We start from the raw sequence: 8,326 nt of genomic DNA on the forward strand, positions 1-8,326 counted from the left end.
ATAGTCTTGAAAAATAATGAAAAAAAAAAACAGTAAAAATAAGATAGATGAACAACTTTTTGCAATTGAAACTTACCACTGACTTTGCAATTATTCAATTGCCTCCTGTTCCATTTTATAACGCATTTTATTAACTTAATATACAAAATGCCATAATATAATGAGAAGTAGACGGTATACATATATCGAATTATACCGATCTTCATAAAGTATAAACAGTCGTTTTACAGAAAGTGCCTTTTATTGCCATTCGGAGAATAAATATAGTAAATCATATACATCGTGTATATATAAATACAGAGTTAAATCATAATACAATGATATTAAAGAATATAATCTCGTACATGTATTCATCTTCGTTGTAGGAAAATACGAATGTTCGATTAAATCATATAAATAACTTATATTACATAATAACATGTAATTAATGATATACATGAATCTCTCACTTATTACACGGTGTTGGTATCTGCCGTACAATTTAAATAAATATTTTACAGAGAAACATTCGTTTAATTCTTAAAGAAATTCTACAAATATGTCTAATTAAGAAGTTACAATCGTGGTAACAGATCTGTTCTAGTATTGAATATAGTATCAAAATGCACTCTCAGACACTACAAAATTAATTTCGCATACTAAGCAATCTGTAATGTAACAATTTACGTATCTAAAAAGTGTAAGAACACATGGCTATAAAACGTGTATTATCCGTAACACTTCTTTGCGAAAAAAAAGCATTTATTTTTATATCGGTCATAAAATACTTTAGGGATTAGGACTTTCTGATCAACAATAAATATCAAATGCACGCTATATCAAACTGAGGCAGCATCGGCATATCACGAGAAACTTGCTGTGTGTTAAGTATACAGCTCTTTTGCACCGAAGTTTGATATCCGTCCGTCTTAGCTCAAATCTGATCTTACATCGCTAATACATATTAACACTAAAATTATGCTCCATAAGTGCGGAGTATATTTTATAGCGTAATTTTAGCGCGACCTCTCCTGTTACATCTTCGACATTTCCTCGAAGAACATTCATCACACGCATTAAGCTCTTTCATTAATTACTTCTACAATGCAACTGGTAATTTAATGCCATTTCAATAAAATATCACACAAAAGAAACTTACAAGTTTAACAAATAATACGTTTGTAAACATGTTTTGTTGTAAACTTTTATTAAATGTCTAATATGTGCTAAAACAGATTCTATATAAGCGTCTGACTTTCTAAATGTTTGTGTTTACTTCTTCTTTTTTTATACGCACAATACTTAATACAGAATACAATTTTGTAACTTCTATGAGGCTAAACGTATCTGATTCGTACATCTTAGATTTTCCATATTTAAAATAAAAATTGTATTTATAAGTGTCTTTCTTAAAATTAATTTAATTTGCATTTGCAAAGATTAAGAAGAAATGCTTATGCGAATAAGATCAATTTTTATAAAATTTTTGGTAAAAAAGAAATTTATCGTATAAAATTAATCTGGCACTTCTATACCTGTGCTAGTATTTTGCAATAGATATGAATACGAATACCGTTTTAATAAGCCTTTTGTACTTATTCTTCAAAAAGGGATCTATAAATGTCGAATAAGATTTATATTATGATGACGATTATGATCACGATGAAATAGCAAATTTAACGAAAATAATAAATTTGCTTTTTATAGAACATAGGAACGGTGTAAGAATATTGTAAAATATAACAATAATGAAATACCGAACATATTGCATTATTTTTACAGTATATCGCCTATATCATCGTGTACACTTGGTTTCAATAAGATTTGGACACTTTTTTTCTCGTTATACAATTTAAAACGCAGACGATTGTTCAATGAGAGAACTTGTTTTTGATTAATTCTTAGAGATTCTTTCAATAGACAATCAACTGCGTTCCAAATTAAATCGAGAAAAAAGAAATTCCCAAACCGTGTTAAAACGAAGTGTATATCGTGATCTGAATAATAAAATCAGTAATTAAACTAAATATTCGCATCACAACGAACAATTTCGTTTAATGTATAGTATTAGATCATACCATACAAAATCTATTAAGCATAGCGCAGCACTTCGCATCACCAGATCATGTAGCTGTATGAAAATACATCTAAACTTCAAAATAGTAAATAAAAATTGCACAGTACTTTTGGTCAGAGTACGCCTCTTTAATATAGTCGGCTATCATTTAGAGTGCAAGTTTTCCTCTTCATCGTCGCTATAATCATCACTTAGGTAATGATTATTGCGCGAAAATTCATAGCGTCCGGTCTTCTTTGGTGGTGGACTGTAAGACGAGATATATATGTACATATATGTAGGATAATTCGATGAAATATGTGCAAGTTCAACAAGGTTCTAAAAAGTACCTTGTCTGATCTTCATCATTGTTGCTACTATTACTACTGTTTGGACTGCCATCTCTTTTTGGACTTGCCGGTGGAGATAGTGCTTGCATCAAACGACCTTTACTTTCATTCCAAATTGTTGACTACACATATCAATGAAAATTTTCGATATACCCTCACGTATGGTATACATATATAGATTTATTACTATAGAATAGACCAATATAATTCTGTTAGTACTTTTTTTGAGAAATATTTTCGAAATTATGAAGAAAAATGTTCAAAACCAAAGTTTCGTGATTAAAAAGGAGGTTATCATATGTTTACAATAAAATTTTGCAGATGGAATCATTTCTAATCTTTATGGTTTGAGAAAATACTCAATGTATAATATAAAAGTTATTAACGCATTCTGTTTAGGAAAAAAAAAAAGAATTACATATATATGTAACATATATACGCACCAATCTGCCTTCCCTTCCAAAGAGCAAAAGGAAAGCATCGATAAAATCGCGAGATTTCTCTTCCCACTTGCTAATCATGTCCATCCGTTTCTCACCAATGTTTTCCATTACTCGTTTTCCTTTATCTTTCAGATCATCGAATTTGTTTTGTAGACGGAATTTTTTCTCCTGCAAGATTATTCTTGTTGTAATTGTTGTGTTCTACTGTCTTCTCCTTTTCAGTATGATTCTAATATATCTAATATTGTACACATTTCTCTCTATATATAACGTTATAAATACATTGTGCAGGCATTTATCGCACATTGTTGATCACTTACATTTAGAAAAGAAACGTTGAGTTCCTTTGCACTATAGCCTCGTGCAAGATTTCTCCTGACATATATGTCATAGTCTTTAACTATTCTTGCAACTATATCTGAAGTAGAAACTCCTTCCGTTCTCTGTGTAGCTACGAACATACCTTTAGCTTTTAACTTCGCATAGACATCTGAACTATCATCTGTCATGTAAGGTATGTCATCATGAGCGACAAAATCGATCTAAAATACATACATATATAGTTCATATCATTTTCATAAAGCAACTGTGAAAAATGCAATGTCTTGTCATGCAGATTTAGAGACAGAGAAGTATGTACATCTTTTTATCATGAGTGTACCTTATGTTTCTCGAGAAATTCATCATCAAGTTCCCAGGGTGCATCTCGCACGACTTCGTCTACATATCTACAATGTCTAACAGCATCGTACCTTTCTAAGTCTGTCATTACAGTTCTTCCTTTCTTGCTATGAGTAAGTTCATCGTTACACACTGTAAAATAAAACGTTACATCGTAGCTATTTGTAGAGTAGTAATATCACATTTTTCTCGCAGTAATTACCTCCAACAATGAGATATACGTTTGGAAAAATATTTTTAGCTTGTAAAAGTTGCCGTGCATGTCCTTGATGAAAGAGATCATAGATACCATCGGCATAGACTCTAACTTTTCTAGGAACTAAGAAGAAACAGAAGCACAATACATAAGAATGTCTATATAATATTTAATGTATTCTACACCAAGATATATCCGAGACAAACCTTTACCACTCCTTGCTTGCTTTAGAGTAATTCGTATGTTATAGTCACATGCATTTCTCTCTATGATCGCCTCTACATCATCACTGAAAGGGGCTTCCTTACAGATAGACTGAAACAAATGAGAAAAATATATTTTTATATATTTGAAATTACTTATCACATGTACATTTCGTTGATGTAATACCAGAGGAAGAAAGAAAGGAAGAGAGAGGAAAGGAGGAGAATATGTGTGTTTATTATTTATTATTAAAAAAAATTATATTACACAACACAGAAAGGAATAAGATAAATAGAACTTACAGGAAGTCTTGCATGGCAAATAGAAACTTGATTATTATAATCTTTTAAAAACAGCAAACTCGCATCATTATTTTCATTACAATTATGTTTGGATCCCCAGGTCATTTTTCTTTGCACAACTCGACAATATGTTTACAAGGTCGAAGTTTATCTTTCAAATATTTTAAATATTGTAACTAACTTTAAAATAAGAAAATCTAATGTATAGGACACTTGATATTTAAAGATAGAACTGACACAATCCCACACATATTTAACATTTTAAAAAACGTATAAATATAGTGTGGAAATTTATAAATTATAATGTACTTTAAATTGAATTCAATATATTGAAATATGTGCCAGTGTGAACACTTCGAGGAATTAAATAAGACTGTCGAAGTGGAGGAGCATTTCTAAACTTTTATCATATTAGATAAGTTAATCTGGAATCACGCCAGGCAATTATCATTTGAAGGCAATATAGTACATATCAGTGATAGACAATACATTCTATATACTGATGATTAGCCTCCTTTGAGTAATCTTGAGGATATTAATAAATTCCACGTATATATGTGTCTGTTTATAAATACATTTTGCATACTACATATATATTGTATATTCTACAATTATATATAATAAAACAATACACTTGAGAGAAATAATTCTCTGCTCCCTATTTATAGTGATGCGATAAAGAAATTTCCTATCATGAGTAATACTTATTCATAAGGAAGTGAACATTGACAAATTACCTTTTCTTGTGCAGCTATAAATCTTATACAAGATACAAATTCTATAGATTAGCATAACTTGTAAGCTATATTGGTAACACATTTCTATATTATTCTAACATGTATGCTAGGAAGAATACGTATCGGAGTGATTAATTAACATCATACATATGCAATGTTGGCTATGAAAATAATGACGTGAAATAATGATACTTCGACTTTTAACTTTTATTTATTCGTCCATCTGTCGTGACGTTTATAAATGTCGATACTCACAGCATGTACTGGAGAATCTTCCCTTGAACAAGACGCGCTTTCTCCATTGACACTGTCCTGATGAGATGCGGCGGCTATCATAGTTTCTTCCCTGGGACGCTTCCTGGACATCTTTTTATCTTTGAAACGCTGTTGCCATACAGCTTTGGCTTAACTGGGGGGCGGGGGGGGGTGAACAAATATCACGATTAGATTATACCGATGATATAACGCTGGAATCAAGATGCCCGTTGCGAATCACATACGCGACTGATGATACATTACAGAAACGCACGAAAACGAACGTCGTATGCGTGACAATATTGTAAACAATCCAGGTGCCAAATGTGATATTTTACATGTTTGTGACAGTGAGACCGCACTGGGACGGGAACGAGAGGCGCGCGCGTATTAAAGCGAAAAACAATTTAGACTGGTATTTACACCGTCGCGAATCATGAGGGAGCGCGACATAACCCACGGCATTCTTGGGTGGTCTCGGGAACGAAATTTTAGAGATCGGAAGCCGCGAGCCACGGTCTACCGTAATGCGGCGGGCCGCGCCTGCGAATCGCATGCCACGCACGTCCGAGCGACGTTACCATTGGGATTTCACGACGTCGCGGCGAACAAACGAGACTCGCTCGATAGGAGCCGGCAAATTTCGGCTGACTTTTCAGGAGCGACACGCGTCGACGAGCGGCACACGTCGCAAGCAACGTCGATCCGTCCGTTACACGGGAGCGTTCCGTTACACGTGACGTACATGCGAAAAACCAAGGAGGGACAGGAGGAGTCACGAGCGGAGAAGACTTTCGCACGCCCTAATTTGCGACGGACTTCGAGAAGAACGCAGGAGAGGCACGCCGCGAATGCACCGACGAATCCGTTCAAAAACGAAGAGAATCCGAGATGCGAATCATCCGTGGATGCCGACGTGCGAAATGACTAGAATTAGCATTAATTCTCGCCCGGCGAGAGATGCTGTCCGGCGGTGTTCGACCTCGGCTCACCAGGACCCGGTTTTCGGCGTCGCGTTATCGAGCCAAGGTTCGACGAATGGACTAACGACTAGTGCCGAAAACAGCTGACCCAGCAGTAGCACCAGCAGACACTCGTGGCGGGACGTTTGCGTGGAAGTTCCGCCGCCGTGAGTAAGTAACCGCAACGTTACCACCACTTACGCTCGAACACCAACGGGATTCATCGCGCACCGGTGCAGCCCCGACGACTCTAACCCCGATTCCAACGAGGGAGCGGATAAAGTACCGACGGAGTTTCGCGAAGTGTCAATAACGCCTCAGGAACACGCGGCATCTTGCGATGCGAATTATTTCATCTTAATTTTCACGGAGAGAGAGAGAGAGTACGTACGTAGCGACGAAATCTCTTTTATCGTGTCGCAATCGTTCGATTACCGTCGCCGGCGTGCCTTCCTCTCTCGCGTCTCTACCGGTGGCGTTATCCTGGTTTGCAACGGGGCGTTACGGAAGTACGTTATCGGCGCGTTCGATCGTCGCCACGACAACGACGGTTACGCGACGGACGTTCCGCTCTATTTAACACCGGCCGCTTTGTTACGGAGCGTTAATTTCGCGACGCGAGATGGGATCGCGCGATCGATCGATTAGTCACAGGTAAAAAAAACGATATTGGTACACACACACACACGCACGCGTTGTTCTAAAAAAAAAAAGAGAGAGAAGAATCACCCTCGCACACATACAACACAGCCTCTTCGCACCTCGTCCGAAGGTTAAACGCATCCCGAACAACACATGGGATTTGCGTGGGGGAATACGTACAACCTGGCTGCGACGCGGCACGAACATACGGTTCCGTCGTACCCGAGATATCGAGAATGGTCGAGAATACTCGAAATAACGCAAATAACGACCGAGCGTGACACACAGGCTACATGCACACACAGACTCACCCTTCGAAATTTCCCGGGGCCTCTCAGAGGCGGCGACGGGTGGCGACACAATTTATTTTCGAGATACCGAGTATATCCGAGAAAGTATATATCAGCGCGATAACTTGCGTATCTCGCGACGAATCTGAGCGAGAACGTGCCCGGGTAACAGCAGTTTCTCTCGACACGCTCTATCGCCACTGATCGTCGTCGCGGACACGTGAAACTCGACGGGGCACGTCGTCACGCGTATGCGCATCAGAACCGCGTCGCAGCGCGATATTGCACATCGCGGGCGAGCCAGAGCGAGGCGGTAGCTGTCTGTACGGCGCGACACGTGGCGGAGGGGCGAATGATGACGTAATATCGGATGATCGCCGGCGTCATGTGTGCGTCGCACTCTTAGCGGCGCGTCGCATGTCTGCCTACATGCAGAAAGGGTTATGCACAGTACAGGGTGTGTGTGCACACGCGCTGAGGAGTCTCCGTCGCGAACTTCGCCCGGGGAATTTCTGCCCGTCGGCAAACTCGTTATTGTAACGTAGTCCGGCGAGCGGATATAGTTACGTATGATGAAATGCGAGCGTGATAATATAGATAATGGAGGCCGCCGGACGAATTAATTAGTCGCAATCGCGAGTGCCTTCCCTCGCGCGAAACACGCTTTCGGTAGACGAGGAAATGAAGGTTTTAATTTACTGTTTATGTAGTAGACGATGTGCTATTTCGTTTTCTCCAATCGTGTTATGTACTTGTAAATATGCGGGTAATATTAATTGGTTAGGAGGCGGAATAACGGGAGCAGAGATATAAAACGGCAGCGCGTGTTTGCGGTGCGATAATGTAGCGTTTCGCAAGTATTTACTCGCGTTTTTGACGCAGCAATTCACACCGCCTTCGTACGTGCCGATTAAGTTATTTTATCCCTCGTATCGTAGCGTATGATAGCGTTAATAATCGATAAGGCGACGCGATATACGAATGCTCCGTGGCCGCAATACGATATCCCACACTGGCGTTATTATCAGTGTCACAGCTTTAATTACATCTTCGAGGATGGCAGATGAGCCGTTCTTGTGTCGCGTCTCTTATGATACCGTTGATTCGAGTAAGACGTCGCTAGCCTTGAAGTTAAGCCTCTGTTTCCAAAGCGACGACCATAAAATAAAAATCATAGGGACATTCGACTTATAGTTGATAATTTTTATGAGACACGATATATATATATA

General features: G+C 38.2%; 1 protein-coding gene across 8 annotated transcripts; it reads right to left on the reverse strand.

Annotated features, from left to right (window-relative positions):
• Positions 1-222: 222 nt before the first annotated feature.
• LOC106744725 (choline-phosphate cytidylyltransferase A-like) lies at positions 223-7,423 on the reverse strand. 8 transcript variants are annotated; one of them, XM_014619708.1, is made up of 9 exons: positions 7,119-7,423; positions 5,204-5,357; positions 3,912-4,020; positions 3,712-3,828; positions 3,490-3,641; positions 3,149-3,370; positions 2,829-2,996; positions 2,386-2,507; positions 223-2,303 (listed from the first exon to the last, which is right to left on the reverse strand). In XM_014619708.1, exons 2-9 carry the CDS (start codon positions 5,312-5,314, stop codon positions 2,201-2,203), a joined length of 1,104 nt encoding a protein of 367 aa, XP_014475194.1. In that variant the 5' UTR covers positions 5,315-5,357; positions 7,119-7,423; the 3' UTR covers positions 223-2,200. The 8 variants fall into 8 exon arrangements, with proteins under 8 accessions (XP_014475194.1, XP_014475199.1, XP_014475195.1 ...); XM_014619713.1 differs by lacking the exon at positions 7,119-7,423 and adding an exon at positions 6,988-7,096; XM_014619709.1 differs by lacking the exon at positions 7,119-7,423 and adding an exon at positions 6,927-7,096.
• Between the last annotated feature and the right edge of the window lie 903 nt (positions 7,424-8,326).

Source organism: Dinoponera quadriceps, unplaced genomic scaffold (assembly GCF_001313825.1).
Source record: "Dinoponera quadriceps isolate SergipeBrazil2010 unplaced genomic scaffold, ASM131382v1 scaffold1352, whole genome shotgun sequence".
Lineage (NCBI taxonomy): Eukaryota > Metazoa > Arthropoda > Insecta > Hymenoptera > Formicidae > Dinoponera > Dinoponera quadriceps.

Excerpts from the sequence above, each read along its gene's own strand:
- LOC106744725 (XM_014619708.1), bottom strand. The coding sequence starts at position 5,314 with ATGTCCAGGAAGCGTCCCAGGGAAGAAACTATGATAGCCGCCGCATCT. Across the intron at positions 2,997-3,148 it reads TCAACGTTTCTTTTCTAAAT|GAGAAAAAATTCCGTCTACA; the intron begins GTAAGTGATCAA and ends ATAATCTTGCAG. Across the intron at positions 2,304-2,385 it reads AATGATGAAGATCAGACAAG|TCCACCACCAAAGAAGACCG; the intron begins GTACTTTTTAGA and ends CTCGTCTTACAG.